Source organism: Aspergillus fischeri, genomic scaffold, assembly GCF_000149645.3.
Source record: "Aspergillus fischeri NRRL 181 1099437636244 genomic scaffold, whole genome shotgun sequence".
NCBI classification, from domain to species: domain Eukaryota; kingdom Fungi; phylum Ascomycota; class Eurotiomycetes; order Eurotiales; family Aspergillaceae; genus Aspergillus; species Aspergillus fischeri.
The window spans coordinates 55,893-79,533 of record NW_001509774.1 but is presented as its reverse complement, the minus strand read 5'-3'; the positions used below and the strand labels follow the sequence as shown (position 1 = coordinate 79,533).

General features: G+C 49.0%; 10 protein-coding genes across 10 annotated transcripts, besides 2 other annotated features; 4 read left to right on the top strand and 6 right to left on the bottom strand.

Annotated features, from left to right (window-relative positions):
- Positions 1 to 10: 10 nt before the first annotated feature.
- Positions 11 to 980, bottom strand: NFIA_043810 (uncharacterized protein; the record flags this gene model as incomplete). Its single annotated transcript, XM_001267458.1, has 6 exons — positions 11 to 175; positions 243 to 379; positions 436 to 553; positions 609 to 680; positions 748 to 834; positions 879 to 980. The coding sequence occupies 6 exons, from the start codon at positions 978 to 980 to the stop codon at positions 11 to 13; spliced, it is 681 nt and encodes a 226-aa protein (XP_001267459.1).
- Positions 201 to 230: a microsatellite.
- A 3,674-nt stretch (positions 981 to 4,654) lies between the features above and the next one.
- Positions 4,655 to 4,683: a microsatellite.
- Positions 4,684 to 5,228: 545 nt separating this feature from the next.
- Positions 5,229 to 5,752, bottom strand: NFIA_043800 (uncharacterized protein; the record flags this gene model as incomplete). The annotated part of the gene is made up of 3 exons (XM_001267457.1): positions 5,229 to 5,336; positions 5,598 to 5,672; positions 5,732 to 5,752. The coding sequence occupies 3 exons, from the start codon at positions 5,750 to 5,752 to the stop codon at positions 5,229 to 5,231; spliced, it is 204 nt and encodes a 67-aa protein (XP_001267458.1).
- An 870-nt stretch (positions 5,753 to 6,622) lies between these two features.
- On the top strand, positions 6,623 to 8,224 carry NFIA_043790 (uncharacterized protein; the record flags this gene model as incomplete). Its single annotated transcript, XM_001267456.1, has 1 exon — positions 6,623 to 8,224. One exon carries the CDS (start codon positions 6,623 to 6,625, stop codon positions 8,222 to 8,224), a length of 1,602 nt encoding a protein of 533 aa, XP_001267457.1.
- A 1,374-nt stretch (positions 8,225 to 9,598) lies between these two features.
- Positions 9,599 to 11,520, bottom strand: NFIA_043780 (isocyanide synthase family protein; the record flags this gene model as incomplete). Its single annotated transcript, XM_001267455.1, has 3 exons — positions 9,599 to 10,726; positions 10,780 to 11,099; positions 11,160 to 11,520. The coding sequence occupies 3 exons, from the start codon at positions 11,518 to 11,520 to the stop codon at positions 9,599 to 9,601; spliced, it is 1,809 nt and encodes a 602-aa protein (XP_001267456.1).
- Positions 11,521 to 12,091: 571 nt separating this feature from the next.
- On the top strand, positions 12,092 to 13,210 carry NFIA_043770 (putative 4-nitrophenylphosphatase; the record flags this gene model as incomplete). The annotated part of the gene is made up of 3 exons (XM_001267454.1): positions 12,092 to 12,337; positions 12,396 to 12,801; positions 12,855 to 13,210. The coding sequence occupies 3 exons, from the start codon at positions 12,092 to 12,094 to the stop codon at positions 13,208 to 13,210; spliced, it is 1,008 nt and encodes a 335-aa protein (XP_001267455.1).
- Positions 13,211 to 15,372: 2,162 nt separating this feature from the next.
- NFIA_043760 (putative C6 transcription factor) lies at positions 15,373 to 17,039 on the top strand (the record flags this gene model as incomplete). The annotated part of the gene is made up of 2 exons (XM_001267453.1): positions 15,373 to 15,578; positions 15,632 to 17,039. The coding sequence occupies 2 exons, from the start codon at positions 15,373 to 15,375 to the stop codon at positions 17,037 to 17,039; spliced, it is 1,614 nt and encodes a 537-aa protein (XP_001267454.1).
- A 219-nt stretch (positions 17,040 to 17,258) lies between these two features.
- NFIA_043750 (DJ-1/PfpI family protein) lies at positions 17,259 to 18,073 on the bottom strand (the record flags this gene model as incomplete). Its single annotated transcript, XM_001267452.1, has 2 exons — positions 17,259 to 17,578; positions 17,641 to 18,073. 2 exons carry the CDS (start codon positions 18,071 to 18,073, stop codon positions 17,259 to 17,261), a joined length of 753 nt encoding a protein of 250 aa, XP_001267453.1.
- A 752-nt stretch (positions 18,074 to 18,825) lies between these two features.
- Positions 18,826 to 19,494, bottom strand: NFIA_043740 (uncharacterized protein; the record flags this gene model as incomplete). The annotated part of the gene is made up of 2 exons (XM_001267451.1): positions 18,826 to 18,913; positions 19,103 to 19,494. 2 exons carry the CDS (start codon positions 19,492 to 19,494, stop codon positions 18,826 to 18,828), a joined length of 480 nt encoding a protein of 159 aa, XP_001267452.1.
- A 202-nt stretch (positions 19,495 to 19,696) lies between these two features.
- NFIA_043730 (uncharacterized protein) lies at positions 19,697 to 20,608 on the top strand (the record flags this gene model as incomplete). The annotated part of the gene is made up of 1 exon (XM_001267450.1): positions 19,697 to 20,608. The coding sequence occupies one exon, from the start codon at positions 19,697 to 19,699 to the stop codon at positions 20,606 to 20,608; it is 912 nt and encodes a 303-aa protein (XP_001267451.1).
- A 714-nt stretch (positions 20,609 to 21,322) lies between these two features.
- NFIA_043720 (isocyanide synthase family protein) lies at positions 21,323 to 22,963 on the bottom strand (the record flags this gene model as incomplete). Its single annotated transcript, XM_001267449.1, has 1 exon — positions 21,323 to 22,963. One exon carries the CDS (start codon positions 22,961 to 22,963, stop codon positions 21,323 to 21,325), a length of 1,641 nt encoding a protein of 546 aa, XP_001267450.1.
- Positions 22,964 to 23,641: the final 678 nt, after the last annotated feature.

Sequence of the window (23,641 nt, the reverse complement as noted above, 5' to 3'; positions counted from 1 at the left end):
ACACAGGCGCCTAGTTTCCATTTGTCGGCTCCAGAGTGATATTACCACAATCAAAAAGAACAAAGTAGGCACATTTGTTAATATCCTTGCAGCAATCATTGCGATTTCCACAGGAACTGTAAGGAACCTTGCGCCCCATTTCAGCAACCTTCTTGCGCATGTTTGTGACATGGACCTAAGTATTCAGTAAGAGTTGATTAAGCAGTCAGAAAGCAGTCAGAAAGCAGTCAAATATTACTTACAGTGCCATCTTTTTTCACTGGTAAAGAAGGGGTACCTGCATCAACAGACATAGCGCAAATGAAGTGAGTATCTGCAGAAGTACTTGCTCCGCCACCATCCTGCGGGTCCACCGCACAGAACAACCGCTTGTACCATTCTAAGCAGTTGCTAAGTGTTTAGTAATCGGCTTACAGCAACTTCATAACCACTTACTTGTAGCCTCATCGACTGTCTTCTGGGGCACCCAGCCACCACTATTTCCCTCCTGCAATTTAATATCGCCATGAGTTTCAAGGTGAGTGCGAAGGTTATTGGTTGCGGTGTATTTTTTCTAAATGATTAACAACTGATTAGCAAATACTTGAGTATTAGTTAAAGATCCATACTCGCGACTTCGAGCAGTCCGGCACCCGACAGAAGAGCTCCCCGTAGTAGATCTTGATCGAGCCATCCTCCCTCTGAGCAGTTTTTAAGCAGTCAGAAACCATTTAGGTGATATTTAAGCAAGGTAAAATTAAGGCTCACCTCTTCGTAGGGGGGCAGCTCGAGGCGACCGTCAGCCACCTCACTCAAATACCTGATATACCATTTCTGAAATAGAAAATTAGATGTCTGCAATGGAATCAGTTATTCATTAATTCTTAATAAAAACTTACATTCGTGGCAAGCGAGGCCATGAGGATTTTTGTGAGGGCGTTGTAAATGCTGCGAAAGTGGTTGTGCGTGATGAAATCTTTTTGGGGAAGGTAAAGTGTCATGCGAGTATCACATGATTGCTCAGGTAATTACATAAGCGGACACCACTCACGCGACCCAAATAACGACCCTGACTCATCTGCAACCACAATATTCTCACGTGTACACAGATCACGCCACCTAAAAAACGTGGACGCGTGACCCTCATCCCCCACCCGTGACTGCCAAGCCAGGAACGTGACACGCGACCTACTTAAAAAACAAAACAGATTCCTCTGAATTTCAATTTCCGTTCCATTTTCCTGTCTTTGAGTTGTAAGCAAATTTCCAACTGCTTCCTAACTGCTTATTCGCTTTTCTAGTATGGATTCTCAACAAGAAATCGTTGGTTCTGATGACTTGACTGAGTCAAGCCCAGAGCAACATAACAATATTGAGGTATTTATATCTGTCTGAGCACTTATTAACTGGTTACTAACCACTTAATATGAAAATAGGGCATTCCAGTACAACTTACAATTTCAAAAAGCCATCCTCTTCAGACATCAAAAATTGAATACATTGATGACTTACCAGAGTATCCAACAAGTCATATTCATGGATATTCATATGTTGTTGCATCCAGAGGACGATCACAGAGCGAAATGGAGCAGCTTGTTCATGAGGTAACGTAAAGTACTTGATAACTGTCTTCCAAACACTTTCTAATCAGTTAAAGATTTAATATTCACGGCGACAACAGCATGGGCTAAGGCGACCAGTTAAGTGCCCATTTTTTAACTGTTTGGTTAAAAGATGGACTTGGAAATGCTCCGGTATCTATGCATGTGAATATCTAAATTCGTTTCTTCGATCCTATCATCATACATTCGTTGATGAGAATTGTTGGAATATTATTCGAAAATCTCAGGAAGATATTCAATTGCTGGAGAAAGATATTGGAAAACGCAATGTGTATAGGTATGTAACCTCCTTTTCAGCATTTCCTAAGCAGCTACTAAGTACTTCTAGTTACTATCAGTCAAAAATGGAATTCTTCAAGAGGGGTCATGCATGTATTAACCAACTTCTAACTTGCAAGCCAGTTTTTAAGCAGCATACTCAAATGGTTAATCGGAATCCTCTCAAATGCTTATTAAGTACTTGCTAACTACTTACAGGATGTACATGGCGAATACCCACCATATATTGGCTGCAGTAATGGATCTGATGAGTTTTTAACAAAACATCATAGAGGATCTGTTCAAGGCCATACATTGATTGATCTACAATTTCTTGAGGACCTTTTTAACAGAAATATTATGCCAGCAGCTGAAGATTGCAGTGTATTTAAATCACTAGCGTCCCGACGAAAATATTGTGGTAAGTACTTCACTATTGATTATCAACTGGTTACTAACTGCTTATAAGATCGAGATCACCTCCAAGGACCAGGCAGATTAAAACACACCCCTTGTAGTGTTATTTTCACTACATTAGTTCCTGTTGATATTAATGAATGCCCATATATCCTTTTCACATCGCATGGTATTCATCAGCATCCACCACCACCACCTAGCAAGGCACCAGAGCGTATCCTGCAAGGGGTGAAGAATATTATTCAACGCATAAGAGAACACTTAATAACTATTTTGTAAATACTTATATCAGACTAGCACAATTCCTTCGAAGCCCACAATTGGAGGCATTCTGCCAGCAGTATAATGCTTCTAACTAGCAGAGATCCACTCCAGTTTCTGCAATAAAGACAGAATTGCCACTATTATTCAGAAGCAGCGACTTCTTTCATATCCTAATGGACAGGATATCAACGGGTTACTCTTTCTACAGAACCGGGATCCGCTAGTAAAGGTAAGTAGTTATTAACTACTTGTTAATTGGTTGGCAAGTACTAAAAAGTGACTAGGAATATATTCAACAGAAGTATCATGATTCTTATGGTACAATGGTGTTTTGTGCCTTCAAAGATCAGATTCGTTTATTATCAGCTTTATCCTCATTTGAAGTTGATATGTCTTTTAAATGAATTCGATCTAAAGACATAAATGAGGTCCTTTTTGCGACATTCATGCCAGACCAATGCAAAAGTAAGTGTACCAAGTACTTATTAACCACTTGCTAACCATTTGTTGACTAGTTATCACACTACTCCGAGTGTTCACCAACCAGGATTCCACTGAGGGCTACTATTTACTATTCAAGCGTGCATTTCATCTTATAGAAGAGGTTTCTGGACAGGCAGTTCTATTTGATCCAATTCATGGATTTGGAATTCATGGTATTATTGTTGACATGGACACAAAACAGTATACAGGTAAGCACTTATGAAATGTTTACCAACCAGTCGCTAAGTACTCAGGGCTTGGTTAATATCTTTCTGAAATTGATCCTCGGCACCATGACCCTATATGGCATTTACAGCATATCATTGTATTCTGTCGTGTTCATTTTCAACGCTCAATTTTAAAGGCAATCGGGACAAAAAATAAAGGGTCAGGCCTCTGGAGTCGCATGATGAGTCTCCTAGATTGCCAGTCAGAGGCTGAGTATGATGAGTTGATTGAGCTGCTAATAAGTAAGCATCTTATTACTGGTAAACTACTTAACAACTACTTACTAACTGCTTATCAGAATATGAATCCCTGGCAGTGCAGGCTTGGGCTGTACACAAAAAATCTGCTGTTATTAAGGCAGGTTTAAATCAATCATGCTCAAAGATCTAGTCATATTATTTTCAGCTTCTGCGAAATTATATGAATGCTGTCGAGCAATCATATCAAAAGTCATATGCTTCTGGAAAGTATCTAACACTTGTTGAAGCAGTTCGAAAGTATTTATTAACCACTTAACAACTACTTCAGAATTCTAACTAACTCTTTTCAGTTCTGCGAAACTTGATAAAGATGATATTCTGCAGTATAATAATTTTCAGCAGTTCAATATTCATCATTCATATCGAGCTTCTACAATGGAGGCAAATTATTTGCGTTATATGAGTTGGGAAAGTAAGTGACTTTAAGTACTTTCTAAGCAGCTGGCAAGTACTTAATGAAGAATATAGGAAGCCGTAAACGTCAGCGGTCCTCTTCAACAACTGAAACAGAGTGTCAAAATATTGAAATTCCGCGTGCGAATTCAAAACGTCAGTTGATATCGTCCTCTTCTTAAGTTGCTGATAATGAGTAAGGTTTTTTTTTTTTTGTTTGTTTTTTAAAAAAAATTATTTTTGAGTAGTTACTACCTTAGTGATTACTAACTATCTTGTAACTACTTAGATCTACAACCTCATCACGGAGTCTTCGCTGAGTGGCTTCAGCAAATATTCTGACAATTGAGCAACGCCGTCAAGAACTGGAATTACGAGACTTAGAGGCAGAAATCAAAAGAAAAGAAGAAGAGGTTCGTTTAAAACAGCTTCAAAATGAGCAATTAGAGCTAGAACTTATGAGGCAACGGATGCAACTCTGAGAACTACAGCAGACTGATTAGTAACCACTTTCTAAGTACTTGACAAGTGGTTCCACAATGTTTTATGTAGCGATCTTTATCTACCATTCTATTTTTCTTTAACAAGCACACACACATATATATATGTCTACTTGCCTTAATTATAAGCTGTTAGCAAGCGATCGGATGTCACGGTGCGTAACTTAGATGCTTAATTCCTTCCAATTCCTACCAATTCCTGCTTAATCCTGTTCGGTTAAGATATATATACGTATTGATCGGATTTCTGAAAAAAAAAAAAAAAGAAAAAAAAAAAAATATTCCTTACAATTAATCATTTAGTCACCATTCATTAACTGTTTTATTATTTTTTTAGTTTTTCCTTCAAAACAAGCTATATCAAATTAATTTCAACTAAAGTACTTGTAAACTGATTTGCAAGTGATTGTCGACCGATTTACCGCTTATGCAGAGGTTGGGGAGATCTCACGGGTGCCTTGCCTTTACCTGCAGGGTCTGTGTGAATATTACCACATTCAAAAAGAATAAAGTGGTCACACTTATTTATATCCTTGCAGCATTCATTGCGATTTCCACAGGAATTGCAAGGAACATGGTGCCCCATTTCAGCAACCTTCTTGCGCATGTTCGTGATATGAACCGAAGTATTGAGTAAGCTGTTGCCAAGCAGTTAAAGGGCAGTTAGATTACTTACTGTGCCATCTTTCTTTACTGGAAGTGGAGGAGTACTTGCATCCACACACACATCACGCGCCGAGTTGGAATTTGCATAAGTACTTACTTCACCAACATCTTGAGGCTCAACCCCTGTAAACAGCCCCTTGTACCACTCTGACCCATTTTTAACCAGTTGTTAACCAGTTGTAAGCCAGTTCAAAACCACTCAACAGCCACTTACTAACAGCCTCATCAACTGTCTTCTGTGCAGCACGGCCACCAATATTTCCTTCCTGTAATTCCACATCTTCATGAGTTTCAATATGGGTGCGAAGGTTATTTGTTGCAGTATATTTTTTCTAAGTAGTCAAGAATCAGTTGATGAGACTATAAAATCAGTTGAAAATATTCTCACCTGGGCCTTTGAACAGTCAGGCACACGGCAGAAGAGCTCCCCATAGTAAATCTTGATCGAGCCATCATCATTCTAAACAGTTGGAAAGTGGTTGGTAAGTGGTTAGTTAGGAGTAAGGTGAGGCGACACTGAGACTCACCTTTTCGTAGACAGGCAGCTCCAGGCATCCATTAGCCACCTCACTCAAGTAGCGGTTGTACCACTTCTGTATCGACTAATTAGATTCTGCATTCTAATCACTTGTTTATCGGTTTTTAAACAATAAAAACTTACGTTGGTCGAGAGGGCAGCCATGGTAGGTGCAGTTGTAAAGCAGTCGAAATTAGTGACGTGGATCGAAACTTTTACAAGGGTGGTTTGTGTTTACGTGGCAATCACATGATTGCCAGGACCATTAATCAGCAGGAACTTGACACGCGACCAAAAAAACGAGGCTTCGTCATCTGCAACCACATATTCTCACCAAGTATGTACCGGCGTTGATGCATCTCAGCCAATGGATATGTTGTTGGAGAAGGTTATTATATGAATAACAAGTTAGAATATAGTAACTAACTAACATATAATTATAAAGAGACTTCGAAAGGAACTTCCTGCCATGGCTGAGACCCATCAGCTCCGAGGGAAAAGATCGGAAGTTACGTAGCAGCCTCAGGCGACCATATCAAGGGGCAGGGCTGAAGAAGCCGGAGATATACAGAAAGGCCAAGGTTAACGAAACTCCGACTTCGAGTGACGTGCGAGTCTCTGAAGACACAATCTATAGTATCGATTAAGCTCATTATTTTCTACCAATAATCAAATTAGGACGGCGGATCCTGCAGAACTGGCAGAAATCCTTGACCTTCAGCCGGTCGGCATAAACGCTGCGATCGGACTTTTGGCCAGAGTCCGCGGACTTTCAACGCCATCCCTAATGTTTGCTGGCCACGGTTTCCCTCCGGATCTTGCCAAACCTCCATCCCTGAGAAGAAAATATGACAAATAGATCACAAAATACAGAATTTAAAATGGGTTATAAGCCCAACGTCACAACACTCTTATTATTCCTCTCCACGCCCCGTCCGTCTTGTCCTACCCAGATACCTTAGTTAAGCCTGACCTAAACAGTCATTCCTTCTTTGTCACACAGGCTGCGCACACTGACAGACGATCGAAATCATCATGTCTTCTCCCGACGGGTCTACGATGCTTAGCAGCAGACCCATTAGCAAAGAGGAAGTCGACAGACCCAACGACCTAATGTCAGGACCTGGCGGTGCTGGCGAACCAGACGATGGAGGTCCTCCATCCGCTTTCTCATCGACCTTCCAAGAGGCGCTCTTCATCTTTGTCATCGGCTTATCGCAGCTCTTCTCCGTTGGCGGTCTTGGAAATGCAGCTTTCTCAGTACAAGAAATTGCTCACTCGCTGAACGCCACAAGCAATGGTCAGATGTCCTGGTTCCTGGCCGCATACTCTCTCTGCGGAGGTGTCTTTGTTCTGGTGACTGGACGACTGGGTGACCACTTTGGCCACAAGTATGTGTTCCTTTTCGGATGGATGTGGATGGCACTTTGGTCTCTGGTCAGCGGCTTTGCCAAAGATGTGATTCTCTTCGACATTGCTCGCGGGATGACTGGCATTGGCAACGGCGCACTGGTTCCCAACTCATTCGCCCTCCTGGCGCGTGCATTCCCACCATTTTCGGTCAAGAAGAACATTGCCTTTGCTTTCCTCGGGTTCTGCGCGCCTTCGGGTTACATCTTCGGAGGACTCATCGGCGCTGCCTTTGCCGAGAAAGTCACCTGGCGATGGGGATTCTGGTTCTGGGCCATTGGCTGCCTCGTCCTCGGCGTGGTGACGTATTTCATTGTCCCTCACAGTGTGGGCTCGCCAATTCCCGGACTCAGCATCAAGCAATTTGACTACATCGGATCTGTCCTCGGCATCTCGGGTCTCATCCTCTTCTCCTTCGCCTGGAACCAAGCGTCCGTGGTGGGCTGGGAACAACCCTACGTCTACGCGCTTCTCGTCGTCGGCATTTTCTTGATCGTTGCGTTTGTCTTCTCGCAGTCGCATGTCCAGGCTCCCGTTCTCCCCAACACTCTCTGGACCCGCAAAGGCTTCTCCCCCGTCGTGACGGCCATGTCGTTCGGCTGGATGTCGTTTGGCATCTTCCTCTACTACACAACCGTTTACATTCTCACCGTTCACAAGGCGCAACCGCTCACGGCTGTCGCTCAGATGGTCCCACTGGTCATTGGCGGTCTGTTCGCGACTGCCTCAGTCGGTATCTTCATCGCCAAGGTCCCCGCGCAGTACATCTTCGGAGTCTCAATGTTCTCCTTCTTCGTTGGTTGCCTGCTCATGAGCTTCGTCAACTACTCATCCGTCTACTGGGCCTTCATCTTCCCCGCGTGTCTGCTAGTCGTCGGCGGACCGGATCTGTCCTTCGCTTCGTCGGGGATTCTCATCTCAAACGCGGTCTTGCCCGAGGAGCAGGGTGTCGCGGGCTCATTCATTTCCACCGTTGTGCAGTACTCCATCTCTATCGGTCTGGGTATTGCCGCTACTGTCGAGGCGCATGTAAACAACGGTGGACAGGATATTGTACGCGGGTACCGCGGTGCGCTCTGGCTCGGTATTGGCTTTGCGGCTGTCGCCTTCTTTATTGTGGTTTTCTTCGTCCGGGACACGCGGTTCGACAAGAAGGAGGATGAGAAGGATGCTGCGAGCAGCACTGATGGCGCGTTCGAGACGTCTGTCGACAAGCCGAATGCTTGAGGATTTTCTTAGGATCATTAACAACTGTCACGAAATTTACGCCAGGATCATGTTCGCGAGATGTTTCATAGAATGAGCTTTTGCACTAGTTGTAGCACCAATAATAGATTCACTTAATCATGCTTTGATTTGACACTACTAGTGGTACAACCAAGTGGGCGCTCACGTCTCTGCCTGCAATTATAGACAAAGCTCAAACAAGCACGGAACCCACTGTATTATCACCCTCATACACAGGCACTATGACGGTGTTCCAAGGACCCATAGTGACGTGCGGCCTCGTCAAGCCTCTTGAGCGGTTGCCTTTTCCTTGCCCCATCTTTTCACTGTTCGTAGTTTAGACCAATTTAATCAAGAATAGCCACAACCAAGAATGGTTGAAACGAAAGATTAGTGCGTCCATTTGGGGAAATGCATCTGTCATGCGGACACCCAGCACACAAGGATTTACCATCCATATCGGGAAGAATACCTGACTAGGCATAAGCTTGATCGAATGCATATGTAAAGGGTGCGGCAGGCCAGCAAGGGTTCCACTGTGGCGCAGCGTCCTATATCTGTGCCTAGTCGCGTCTATAACCGTCTGCGTATTGTTAAGCAAGTAGAAGTGGTGGTAGAGTTAAATTCATCACATTAGATGAAAGAGACTATCCTACCTAAGTGTACCCTCGATTGCTACCAGAATACGCAGGCTAAATCCCATAGAAGCAATAAGACTCCTTCATCTCGATATGCTTGGGTGCAAAAGGGAAGATTGACCCTACTTCTGGGGAAATCCATCGTATGATTTGATCCCACTCACATCTTGATCCCCCGTTTGGGTTGGCTTCCTCGTAATGTACTAATAGACCAGATAACAATGTGTACAATAGAATACCACTAGGCCAAAGAGGTGGCCGGACAAAGTATTCAAGACACTGTGATCCTTGTTCTGGGTTCCAGAGGCAAAAGATGTATATTAAAGAGGGATACCCTCAACTCCAACTTGCTTCCATTAATTCAAATGTGGAAGTCCATTTTTAAAGACGGGCTATCTCCCCAACATTCTTTTGTCATTCCTTCCATATATCCATGTCACTCTTTTGTTCACTTTCCAGAATAGTCCTTATAATAATCTTCTGATACAAATCCTTCAGACGGCAGAATGCTCGCCAATCTTCTGACGACGGCCATACTTTTGGCTACCCAAGCCTACACAGCAGATGTGTCCAAGCTAAGATAAAGATACTATTAATTAAAACACACTTATTAAATCAGGGCCTGACTTCATAGTGAAAATCAAGAAACAGACAAAACTATCATATATTCAATTCTCATCTTGATTCTTATCTCTAAATAGGGGAAAATCACAATCGCTAAGAAAAGAGGAACATCCTAATTCACATGCACACGCCAGTGCTCACGGTGACCATCCTCGAAGGCTGTGCGAGTGTGGTGGGTCATGGCGTTGTCGTTGAAGATGAAATCCCCCGCCTTCCACTGGTGACGGTAGGCAACCCGGCGGTCATACAGGAGCTGGGTCAGCTTCTCACAGAGCGCGTCGCTCTCAGCCAAGGGCCAGCCCACAACCCGCACGATCGTCGGCTCACTGCTTCCGGCCACGCACTTGCTCTCGGGCCAAGGCTCGTGAAACCGGAAAGTGTCAACGCCGGACTCCGGGTGGGTGATGATGAAAGGCAGGAGGAGCTCATGGCCGCCAAATGCCTCATTGACGGCGGTGAAGGTTTTCCACTTGAGTTTGCGGAGCTCCTCGAGTGTGATGCTGTCCGGGCCGAGGAGAGGGATGAGGTTGCGCGAGGAGGCGAAAAGGGTCAGCCCGCCCTTGGACTGGGATGCGGCGCGGTTGCGGAACATCTGGAAGAGGGGCGGGACGGAGATCCACTCGCCCGTCTTCTCGTCCTGGACGGTCTTGAAGACGCCGTCGTAGTGGAAGGGCATGGCTTCGCGGGTGAGCACGTTGTTCATGTTGAAGTCGGCGTTCTCGCGGACCTCGAGAATGTCGCCAAAGGGCCACATCTGGATCTTGCCCAGCTCGCGGGCCTTGCTGCGGAATACTTCCTTCTCGACTTGCATGGTGAAGCCGCGCAGAAGGAGCGGGGCGGTAGACAGGGCGAGCCGACGCACGCACTTCATATTGACATCCTCGAACCTGTATGGACCGTATCCTTCTTTGGGGCGGACAAGCATACCGCAGGGGAAGAGAGGCTCAAAATCTAGTTCCATGCCAAACCAGTCGAAGAGATCAGATTTCTCGCGAAGCAGCCAGGGGCGACCCTCGTGGTTAGTGATGACCTCAAATTTGCCCATGTCCACGGTGGAGGCATCGACAATGCGCACGCTGGCGTCTGCGAGGACCGCGACGGCGCCGTGCCAGGGAGTGATGAAGTCCGGATTTGTTGACGGTGGGAAGAGGTTAATAGTAATTTTGCCAACATTGTTGGACTCGTGGATGGACAGGCGGATCGTCGACTCGGCCGATGAGGCAATCAGCTTCGCATAGGCCTGAAGAGGTCAGCAACGTCGGGACTAACGGCAGTATGGGACTTAGGGCCTACTTTTCCCCGCTTGAGCATAGCAGCCTTGAAAGTTTCGTGATCTTCGGCCGGAGGCAGTGCCGTGTCGTAGTGCTTGCTTGTTGCTTGCATATTCTCATCCTCGTTGGGGTCGACCGCCTGAGCTAGGGTACCATCGAGAAGGTTGCGGGTTTTGGAGACGTGGTCGGAATACTCCTCGAGTGTCTTGGCCTCCTCGGGGACAATGCCGGCGAGAGTGCCCGGACGCACAAATTCAAGATGAGTGAGACCGAGAGACGAGGCAAGCTTCTTCAATTCCTGACGGTAGGCAAAAGCGTCGGCGTCGGGGATCTTCAGAAGGTCTAATTCACCATTAGTAAGTCTGTCTGTATGTCTGGCTGGAGATCCCTTGGTACACATACCTCCGTATACAGACGCATCTGAGACAACAACTACAGTGGCACCAGCCTCGTAGATCTCAGCAATGGAATCGGCAAATCCGTCGAGGGTTTGCAAAGCGATCTCTTCTGCCTTGTCTGGCAGAGAGCCCAGAGTCTTGCGCTTGTCTCCCTCAGCGGGGGCCTTGAAGGGGAAGGATGGAAGAATGAATCGCACTGCCTCCCCCTTGGAGACAGTCTCAGTGAGTTGCTTCTCGAGATCTGGAGCGAATTCGGAAAAGCGATCAGGAACAGCGGCCGAGCGGTGACGATATGCTGAGATGATTGAGAGGATCTGGGAGACCTTGTTCTCCGTTGGAGTAGGAGGGTTGCCGGCGTAGGGCATTTTGATCTACTTGACAGATACGGCTTTTCAATTTGATGTTTTGGGCTTGATGTAGTTGTTGTTGATGATGATGATGATCAGTCTCATCTGTCGTCCTTCGCGTCCATCTTTAAAGAACCCTTCTTACCGGCAATATTGCTTTTGGTTCAAGCTGAGAATTTAGTACGCCGCGGCCTTGAAACAGATTGAATTTCCATCATAGCAGGTTTCCGCGTTGTGCGATCCGCCCTGGAGTGTAAACTGCCCACTGGATGTAGAAGAGCAGACATAATCGCGGATTCCGTCGGAGCTGTGCAATGGTGGGCGGCAAGCCACACATGCATCTCTGACTACATCAATCAACCCAATGTCAGCCTTTACAGGCTGTGCCATGTATTCCTATGTGTGAAGCACATTTTCTATACATTCTTTATTTGTTGTTAGATCCGCGGAGGGTAAAGGAAAAGTAAACCTTGCTGTCATCACTCGGAATCCGTACGCGAAGGGAAGCGCACGCGAAGGGCTATCCTATTTGTATGAGGAGAGCAGTAGCCAGAGTGTTTATTTGTGTAACCTCAGGCATTTTCTTGCGATGGCATCTCCTCGCAAGCTATCTGCACCTAGCGACTATGCTGAACTTTTGTATCGGTATGACACGTGGCTCTTCGACTGCGACGGGGTGATATGGTCTGGGGATCATGCTATTGAAGGAGCCAGCAGGGCAATCAACTTCTTGAGAGACAATGGTAAAAGAGTGGTATTTGTCACGAACAATGCGGCAAGAAGTCGGAAGATGCTGAAGACCAAATTTGACAGACTGAGAATCGCAGCCAGTGAGGTAAGGACCAAGTGTTTGTGGATGGACCACCAGCTGACATATCCAAATTACTGAACAGGACGAGATTGTATCCAGCTCCTCTGCAGCAGCTGTTTATCTCAAGGAAGTGCTGAAGTTTCCTGCCGATCGGAAGGTGTTTGTCATGGGAATGGAAGGGGTGGAAGCAGAACTTGATGTTGTCAACATCAAGCGATGCGGAGGAACCTGCCCGGAGGACAACAAGTTCCTCGCCGCAAACGACTATTCTTCGCTAGCCGGCGAGGAGGCGATCGATCCCAGTGTTGGCGCAGTGGTGTGTGGGTTCGATATGCACATGAATTACGCCAAACTTTGCAAAGCATTCAAATACTTGACGCGCGAAGGAGCTCAAGGGCCTGTTCTTGCAGGAGAGACGGGAGGAGGTTGTCATTTCATTTTAACAAACGACGATAAGGTGGTTCCGGCTTTAGGAGAGCTATGGCCTGGTAGTATTCCTCTTCTTGCGAAGACGCGAGCAGTCGCTGACAGCGGCTTGTAGGCTCGGGTTCTCTCGCTACGCCATTGATCGCCTCGACGAAGCGCAACCCGATTGTCATTGGCAAACCGCATGCACCCATGCTTGACACGGTAAAGTCGCTTTACAATATCGACCAGAACCGGTCGATATTCGTCGGAGACAACCTTCACACGGATATACTGTTTGCCAGAGATGGTAGTATTGATTCCCTTCTTGTCCTTACGGGTGTCACAAAAGAGGAGGACTGCCAAACCGAAGGCATATGGCCAACCTTCATTACTCAGAGTATCAGCAACATAGTAGCGGCGGAAACGGGCCAGTCGAGCATTGCAGCCATGGGCGTTGATGGAACAAGTACCATTCATGCATCACTATAGTCATTGTACAGAACGAAGAATGACACCAGTCTTTGGCCACAGGATATGTTTGTTCTCGCTATTTATCTAAACAAGACAGTCTTGCGACCTCCATCTTAAGTTTTGACATTACGTCGATTGAGACGCATTGGCCTATATTTGGCTTTTAGAATGGCCCCAGCTGGCCGATGTACGAAGGGAATCAATTACTCCCCTGCAAGAGAGTATGAAGCAACCAATTAGGATTTTATGCGCAATATGACTCGACGTACGCCCGCCTGAGGCATCAGTTTGACAAGCCACTACTCCGTAAAGAGTTCGAACAACAATGCTCTGAGCAATGACACATACTCTATTCAATGATGGTCGGAGGAAACACTGTCAGAGCATTCAGCAATGATCTGAAAATCGAGCCTGCTTGGTCTTCTCCCGGCATGTTGGTTTTGCATAAGTGGCATGGATGCGCGATACCACGAATGGCGATTGCCTCGAGGCGGTCGCTAGGCTGCAAAAAAGACGGCTACAAGTAGACGGGATACTGTTGTAATGGGCGATTTGGCCCCGAGTCCAAGCAACTCCGCGGCGACCGGAAAGATCCCTGTTGGTTTTTCTCTTGTCTTCTCCATTGCGAAAAACATGGATTCCTCAGGCAGGGTCACCTTAGGCACAACGTTAGCTGGGAATCACGTGGACTCAAGGCACTCGCCATGGTCAGCAAACAAGTCTCTCTCACATCTCGCTTGGAAAAACAACATACCAAACCGTTGAGATTACGTGACCATCGCTTATCTCTCCTAGTGGCTCCATTTTTTGGCCCCAGAGCGTCGACAAGCTCACCCTCACCGTCAGCTGACCCACCTGACAACTGCGGACAACCCCACACCGTCGACTGGCAAGTCAACAAAGAATCAGAAGCCACGCCAGAGAGTGACAGTGCTCTAGTTCTTACAGGAGACGAACAGGCCACAATTCCAGAAGCTACCGATGTGGGGCAAATGACTCTGCCTTGCCTACCAGCGGTCAAGAAGGTCGTCGCGTAAGCCGGCTGAGTCCAGGCTAGATTGCAGAGAACAATCTCCGCCCGACATTTTGTTCCTGATCTAAACCACTTCTTGTTTTCATCCAACCACCAACAACAATAATAATAATGGTTGATGCAACCAACAGCACGGCCCCCGCGGGCTCAGACTCTGGTGTACGCAAGTTTACGCTGTCGTGTTCTCGATGTAGGGCCTCTAAGCTGAAATGCGACCGCAAAGAACCCTGTGTCAGTTGCCACTTTTCCCACGCGCGATACATCTATTGGAGGATGAAGGCTCATTTTCTCTTTGCAGGTGGAGTGCGTCAAGCGTAACATTGGCCATCTTTGCACCAAAGATGAGCGTCAACCGAGAGCCAAACGATCAAAAACGGAGAATAAAGACAAGACGCCCTCCAAACGGTGAGTGCAACTTATCATCACTGTATTATCAACTCCTACTGATCGGTGCGCATCTCATCAGTGATCCGCCACCGAATGGAGATGGGGAAGCGGAAGCAGAGGAGACAGCTCAACTCTTAGAGCATTTTGTCGAAGGAGTTCCTCGTCCAAATGCCTATCTGCCTGCTGTTTTTGGACCGACACCGTCCTCAGTTGCGCCAGACTTTCCAAATCTATACTGGTCGAGTAATGACCCCAAGCGACACGGCGAGAAACTCGCCTTAATCCGAGAGATTGTCGACGCGATGCCGGCGTTGGAGATAATTCATTCTCTTTTTGAAGTCTTTGTTACTCGTTGCCAGGGTCCCTTAGGGAATGTGGTTCACACTCCAACATTCATGAAGCAAGCTCAACAGTTCAGCAATTGCTTAAGTCTTGCTTCACTGGACTCGCGGATCTTAGCGATATCAAGTACCGTCCCTATGGAGACACTGGGCTGTTACCTCTTAGCGGTAGGTGCAGTATACCCTATACAGAAGGCGTCTTGCTTACATCATTATTTGGTTCTAAGCTCATGCTCGGTCTCGCGTTTCATCCTACGCCGTCTCTACTAGGATGGACTCCTACGCCTTTGACCCTACGCGTGGAGGAGCTACGAGCGTCTGATATACACTCCAAGACATGGAGATCTCTGAGCTTGCGTTGTCTCCAGGACGGAGTGTCTCTCTTTTGTGGCTCGATCGCCAGTTTACAGGCTGCAATTATGCTTTTACTTGACGGCCAGGAGAACTCATTAGCGCTGGACGCTGTTCTGGTCACTGCGATTTCGGGAGCCCGCAAACTTGGTCTGCACCGCTTGGGTGGCATCAAGTTGGACGCCTCTGCATCACACTTAGCACCATTAGAAAATGGCACATCAGCACTGGTGGAACCGGGACATATTCGAACAGAACTAGGGATTCGCATTTGGTAGGGTACATGAGCAGAATTATCTTGAGTCCAATTTTAACAATCTCGCATAGGTGGGCACTCGTACAGAGAGATTGGTCGCGCGGGCAAGCCCTTGGCTACTACACCATTCAACCATCACAATTTAACACTCGGATGCCGTTGCACATCAACGATGATGATCTCTGTCTGTCAGCATGGAGGGTGACTGTCAATGGAGAAATCACGGAGCGGCCTCGATCCGAGTTCACTATGATGTCGTATACAGTTCACGCCCTCGAACTTGCCGGCATTGTACGCGAATCTATCGATCTAAGGGGATTACCAACTCAGCAGCCTGATCTAACCACTGAATCTGCCAAGCTGCGCAAACATATCAACAATAAGTACGAAAAGTACATAGCTACTCTGCCGTCATATTTTCGATTGGGGAGCACTGTAGGACTCACCGCCACTGGTCCAATGGCAGCAATCCCTGTGCAACGCTGGATGCTGCACCAACAACTCTGGAGCTTACTGCTTCGGCTACATCGAGCTGATCTATCATCTCCGATTAGCCGTGCTTCCTGTCAGCTTCTAGCCCAAAATATTATCAGTACCCAGGCTCAGATTCAGGCGCGATGCGCTGTATGTGGCTCGCTATCAACCAGTGAGACTCAGCTATTCAACGCAGCTGTTATGTTGCTCCTCGACCTGCTCTTCACATCTAAGCAAGGGGATGTGGATAGTGCAAGTGCACACCTTAGCCGATTGATGACTCGGGACAAGATCAGGGAAGCGATTGAATTATTGCGAACCAAAAGCCTCATGGAAGGGTCATCACTTCACGATCTGCACTTGGAGCAAGTCAAAGGGTCTGCTCAGCGCAGCGTGGTTGCTCTGGAAGCCTTGATGAAGCTTGAAGAAGGCGATGCAGATCACAGCAGCACCAATAACTCAGGGAGTGCCGCTGGAAATCGTCCCAGAGAACCATTGGCTGCTCAAAGCTCGCTGAGACTCAGGGTTACTGATATTCTCAGGGCCTTGAGCGGAAGCACTGACCCTGAAAGCGCACCCGTGCAAGAGCAGCAGGCCCCCATTGACCCCTTTTCGCCGTTTCACGTGTCGATGCCGTTTGCCAATGTCGCCGATGGGTTTCATGACTTGGACGTGCTGCCGATTCTCTCCAACGGCCTCAGCCCAAACTTTTGGCAATCCTTGGACTTTTCCCTGCCACCATTTGAATCTCACACAAAGGATGTCTCGTTTACTACCCGAGGAGACCCGCCTGGCGCCTTTGGACTGGGTACTTCGCAACTTGCCGACTCATATAGTAGTACTCCTAGCAGCCGTATGACCCACACATCTCCTTCATCTCTGCAGAGTGAATCTATCGGACTGGGTGGAGGCAGTGACTCCGCCACAACTCCCTCTAGCGCTGATGCCTACGTTGCCGCCAAGTTTTATTACGCCATGGGTGATGGGACACTGGCTCCTATGTAGACCGGGCTTGGCTTTGTTTGTAGGGGCTCGGGCTGGTGATAAATCATGCGACTGCTTGCCGGGGTTATGCGGATGTTAACTATCCGACCCGTTTTTGCTGTTTCTCTCGTTATCGCAGCCTCCTCGGTCATGATGCCTATAATGGTCGGGGAAAGGCAGACTAGCATGTTTATTCATATTCATTGAGGACACAAGCACAAAAGCAAAGCCAAAAGAAATCTATGTATGAGCTGCCGTTTGTTCCGGGCAATCCACGAAGGGATCATCCGCAGGATCCGAGTGCCAGCGGTACTCCAAACCAAAGGCAGTGAAATGAGCATAACGCAGAGCCTTTTCCTTATTGAAGCCGGGAACAGGAGTCTCATCGCCCTGCCGAGACGGCTTTTGAGCCTCTGGGTGAGCCTGGCGGTCCTCCGGCGCGACATACGTGCTAGCAAGGAAAGCGAAGCCCGCGTCGATACCCGCCGTAACACCAGAGGACGTCAGGAATTTCCCATCCTGCACCCAGCGTGCACGCTTCTGCCATTGGACCCCTGGGTCTAGCCAAATCGAAAGGTTAGCATGTGCTCTGCAATCTCGAAACCAGACGGTGGTATTATACGTTTAGGAGTCAGCTCATCATACAGCCGCTTGTTCGTTGTCGCCTTCCGCCCATCCAGCCGGCCAGTCGCGGCCAGCAAGATCGAACCCGTACACACGGAAAAGACGTTAGGCGCACGATCGACCAGCTGACCGATACGCTGCAGCAGGATCGGGTCCCAGACCAGCGGCATCATGCCAAACCCACCAGGGATGAAAAGGGTGTCGAACTGCTGGTCTTCCCTGAGGGCCTCGGCCAGTGAGAGGGTCGGGATCACGCCGATACCGTTCTTCATGGAGGTTTCAACGCCATGTGGCGAGTCTAGGTTGTGCAGGCTGACTAACTCCAGAGTGTAGTAGTCGCTGCGGGGGACGATGGCGCCCAATGGGCCGAAGAGATCGAGGGCTTCGAACTCGTTGTAGACAAGGGAAATGATGCGGTGCTGAGTAGGCATTTTAATTATAGTCTAATATATTTTCTATTTTCCTGATCTCCTGGCGAGTAGAATTGGAGGATGAAGGTATTCAAGGCGGTGTGAGTCCAAACTGAGAAGAAAGTGGCGCCTATCTCACGTCAGATGCATGTGTCTTGGGGCTTCTTAGTATTTGTACTTTTCCTGAGAGTAAGAGTCGTAATTGGTTTCCGAGGGCGCGAAGTCCTAAAAGGATTTTCCTCGGCGGACTGAGCGGACATATGCGACGAAGCGAGGATTCTGTCGCTGCACTGCCCGAAACTCCGTGGAGTTTGCGGACGCTCCGTGGCTCTATCCGGGGCCCCCTTGTTCCCTGGAAGAATATGTAGCGCCGATCTTAGTCTACGGGATTACTGACGGTTGAGTCTCTGACATTCTAGAGAAGGCTCTAATTTTGTACTACGTGGTAGTTAGTGGCGTTTCCTCTACTAGTCTTTTGGCGAGAAGGAAATCGCGCGTTGAATGTACCCACCTACACTACAGTAGCCTGGAATGGACTGAAGGGTTCTGCCGTATCCGTGAGGGATCATGCCGCTAGTAAAGTAAATGCGTGCATTTTGAAGTCTAACTCTGAGAGGAAAGACAGTTTAAGCTCGTATTAGATGCTGTGTCGAGGGTGTCTACACTGCGGAGGAGGTGCCGAGACATATCTTCTACATATAACTGTGGATCAATGTGCCACCAAATACGACATGGAGAAGAGACTGCAGGGCAGATAGCATCGGATTAATGGTCTACTCCTTCAAGTGTAGAATGACTATGTCTGCGTTGACTGTTACACTACAGGAAACGGCTGCACCTGCCACGTTTCCGCCCACGTATCTACACAGTCAGTCTGCAATTCCGATTATTCTTGCTGATCGCAGTCTACACGTGGCCAGAATGGTGATGCTGAGCGAGTGATATGCAATGTTACTCCAGTGTCGATGGTGGCATCAGTCAATGAGAATGCGTCTTCTGAAACCAGCCGACCAGACTAGAGATGTTGCGGCAAATTGGCGTCAGACTAACGCTGCACTGACACTGCGCTGACGCTCCACACAGGAATTTGCCATGTTTTTGATTCGTGCTGATCCGCGGTTCTGGTCGTCGATTTTCTGCAGTCTCCTCCGTGCACTGGACACATTGATCTGGCCCGTCAGCTCTTCAGCACCACTGCAGGTTTGATTGAGTTCCACTTCACCCCTTGTCTCCGAACGCCATTGTTGCCGCATCCGGAGTCCTGTTTCGTTGGATACGAGCACGGTGAGGCAGCCGTGGCTGCAGTCGAATGCGACAGTCCGTCCACAGCCTGCGACCCATCGCGCACCAACGGATATCCCGACGGAGGACCTAGCCGCACTAGAGTCTTCACCGAACAATCGCCAAGTGCGAACAGACTTCTTGTATAAAGGGTAATGCATTCCCTGGCTGGTCAGCCAAGACATGCACCGTAGTCAGAATTACAGAATTACCGTCTAGTCATTGTCCTGATTCAGCTGCCTCAGAATCGCGCAGCATATATCTACTATCTGTGACAACGCTCGAGCTTCTCTACAAACCCTTGCTGCGTCAAGGCATTTTTCAAACGCTTGGCATTTTCCACGTGGTTGCTTAAGTCACCACATGCAGTGCGCCCGTAGTGGATCAAGCACGCCCTTGGGGAGAGATCCGGATGCGAGATGGGTGCAGTGGCTCGCTCTCACCAGACGCAACAACCATGCACCATTGTCCGGCGCAATGTCACCGTCTTCCTCGACCTCGCTACCCATGGCTTGCTCCAATCTCAACTACAGCAGCCGTGTTCGCTCGCGTAGCAGCGCGACCAGCTATTTTGCTCTGCTGTCCGCGGCCGAGGACGGACACCAGCACCAGCGGGAGGATGGTCCCAAGCAGCACTACAATGGCAGTGGCACACCCACCCGCCGGCACATGGACTCCTCCTGGGTAGCATGGCTCAATGAACGCGGCCACCAGCGACGCCAGGGTGGACTTGTCGGGGACTCCACCCAGAGCGCAAACAGCACAGGAAAGTACAGTTCCGACCAGTCGCGTTCCCCCTCGGAAACACCAGTGCAATTGCAACCGCAAACCTGCCTCCCAGACAGCACTGTCGTGCCCAGCTCCTTTCTCAACACATCCGCGTTCACAACTAATACTGTCCCCTCAATGATCTCCAGCGCGGCAACGGAGTTTCCCTCACCGCTGGAGCCGCTCCCAGATGCAGAGATAGACGTCCTGAGCCAGCAATTCCCGGACTTTGCAGACCGTTTCCCCGCGGGGTTTCCCGATGCAACGGTCGCAATGGGCCCGTTTGATCCGGCCGAGCTAGATGCCGGCCTTCTGACCTGGTTAGACGAACAGCATGCGTTCGCGTTCAATTTGGGCGAGGATGGGCCCGTTAGTCCGAGCAAGCGGGGTCTGACTTTGGAGGCGTATCCGCGCGAAATGTCCGCGGAAGGAATGAGACGGGAAGGGGGCATCAAGAAACAGAAGTTATATCATGAGGCATATACCGAGCCGGGGAAAAGTGCTTGATTCCATGCTACTTGCTTTACTGTCCTATCTGTAATGGTTCTTGTTCGCAAGCTCTTGATGTGAAGTTTACGCGCTGGTTGGTTGATTGGTTGCTACATACTTGCTCACGATTAGATGTATAACGACTACGAGAAATGAGAATTGCTAGTTCTGACGATATCTTCAAAGCCTTGTATAATCTCAGAATACATCATCGGATGTAATTATTATGCTTCTGCCTACCGTCCTGCCCACAAGTTAAGTCGCATCAGTTCCGCCTCTCAGCCACGACTGATGTCAGCAACCCCTGCTGCTCTAGTCAGCTCGTCAGACTCTTAGACCTGCATCCTTCAGCTTTCAGCCCTATTACTGGATTTTGCTCGGCCTAGATCGTGTGATGCAGAAATTCCGAGACGGGGTCTAGCGGGTTCCCCTTGCCGCCGCGGAGTTTTGCGGCGCGGAGGAGGTTATGTTTGGGAAGCCGATAGAGCCGGTTGCTCTGTAGATCTTTCCATTTTGCGGATTGTTCTTCCGCGATAGATCACGGAAGAAAAGACAGTTTGTATGATGAGTAGAATGTAGAAGACGAGCGCGGTTCATTCGGTCTGGGCGTCTATATACTTGTAGGATAGTAACATCTAGAATAGAAAGGAAAAAACAAATAGCACCTAGCTGCCAAGAAAGACTCAAGTATACTCACTGAGGAAGACCAGAGACATCCAAGGTTACTAATCATTAAACGTCCGCATGCAAAACCCTCAAACTGGACGGACTCAAATGCACCGGCAGCGCAACGCGATGGTCCGAGACAACTGCATGGCCCGCCTGCCAGTGATGCAACACACGATACCGCACATCGTCCAGCGCCGCAGCCGCCGCGAGGAACGGTAGAAGCGCAGGCTGCGCATCGTCGCCGGTCGCGGCTGAAATCTGCAAAAAATACGACGCCGCTGCAAATTCGGCCATGTGTCTTGTCGTGTTCGCTGTCGTTGCGACGCCCTCATGTAGGATGCTCAGCGACATCGTGCCACCTGCGACGCGCTGGAAATCATCCGCAATTGCAGCTGTGTACTCCATCGGATCCAGTCCCTCGAAGATAATCGGGGAATGCACCTTGGCTAGTTCCGCGACCCGCTCCAGGCGGAATTGGCCGATGGGCATGCCCCTTGGGACCTTGATTCTGAGACCGAACGGGTAAAGCGGCTGAAATTGGACTTGTTGGGCGAGCGCCGGGACGTCCGGGGTCTCGATGACGCGGTACATGGGGACATCAGCGCAGAGGAAGTAAAGGCCCAGCTCGTCTTGGCAGAGACGGTAGGGGATGGCCCCGTCCGTGGGTTTTCGGCTCAAGCTGAGCGAGACGCTGGCCGTGTCCAGGCAGGGTGTATTGTGCCAGGGGGTGACGGGGAAACTGCTGTATCGCTTGTGCGGCAGCAGAGCGACGGAAAGCTTGCCCGTGTTGTCGCTGGCGTGGATCGAGAGTCGGACGTGCAAGGGGGAGGCCTTGGCGACGAGGGCGGAAAATGCCTTGCCGCGTTTGATCATGCTGCGGGCGACGGTGGAGCAGTGCTTCTTGATAGCGCTCTTGCTCATCTGCTTCTTCTTGAAGAAAAGGGCGAGATCGGACATGAGAAACCGAATGTAACCCCGATATGTCAGGGCTGCGTTGGGATCTTTGTTCAGTTCCTCGTCAAAGTCGTAGCCAGCGGGGTGATACGAGCGGAACAGATAGTCCTTCAGCTCGCCGATGCGGCTGGCGTATTCCTCCTCGGTGACGGGGACATTGTGCCGTCCCTCGATCAGGTCGAAAGGGTCTGAGAATTTAATATGCTTCAGCCCCAGCCTGTCCACGATGCGATGCAGGCCCTCTGCGTATCGGAAGACCTCTTCGTCAGACACGCCAAGCAGGTCATTGTAACAGCAACCATCACTGACGATAGTAACATGTCCACCAGGCGGGTAGATCTGCTGAATGCGCGCACCCATCGAGTTAAAATGCTCGAGGGACATGCGCTCGCCGACATCCGGGTCGGGGCCAAGCACTTTCTCGTCCCGGTTGGGGCTCTTGAATGGGTACGCGGGGACCACCATATTGACGGGTTCCTGCTTGGAGACAAAATACCGCAGCGTGTCAAGCAGCTTGGGTTTGTAGACGCCCTCATACCGGTCGTCAGGTCCGCTGATGCGGTACGAGGCGATGATCTCCGCGATGCGTTCGACAAGAGCTTCATTTGCGGCCTTCTTTCTCGCCCACGCCAGCGGATCGAGCGGAAGGCTCACGGGGAAGCTCACCCGGCGCGAGGTGTCAAATTGCGGCAAGGGCTCGACGACCCGGGTTTCAATGCTGGGAATGATCGTGATGGTGTTGGACAACATTTTTGCTATGGATGATGGAGGCAACGAATGGTCAGGGCTACCAGTACACGAGCAATAGCAATTAGTAAACTCTTTTCTATTTAATACAGCTGCGCTGGCGATGGGCTGGCGCCTGGCTCTGAAGTTGCTGCTTTCAACTTGATCAATGCCGCTGCTCCCGCTCCTATGTACGTACAGCCCTCTGGGCTGAGACCCTCAAGTACCAACCACTGGATGTATTCTTCCCACGGTATCCGTGCTCCGCGGATGGGCCTTGCCCCTAAGCACCGCAGGACGTCTTTTGCTTCCTTCATGGATACCGTATCAATCGATATTACACATGGAGTGACTCTCTTTACGCACCAGGCGCACTGGTAGTCGGGCCCAGTCTCGGTGACGACTCATAGGAGCCAGAAGCGTTGCACCAACCTGTCAAGCGCGGAGATTACGTTGATTACATTGCAACTGCCTGGATTAGCTAGATAAAGGTCACTGTCGTCCGCGGTTTCCGTCCGCCATGGGTAAAGACTCAGTAGAGAAGCTCCTCCGCCGAGCCGAGGCCGTGTTTTCACCTTCCTCACCGAGTTGACTGGTTTTAGTTGGGAGATTCAGGAGCTGGACTCGATTTCCAAGGTAGGGCGGTGTAATATCTCACCCCTTCCCTCTCTCCCTGGCTGCCTGAATACGGGCGGGGCCCGC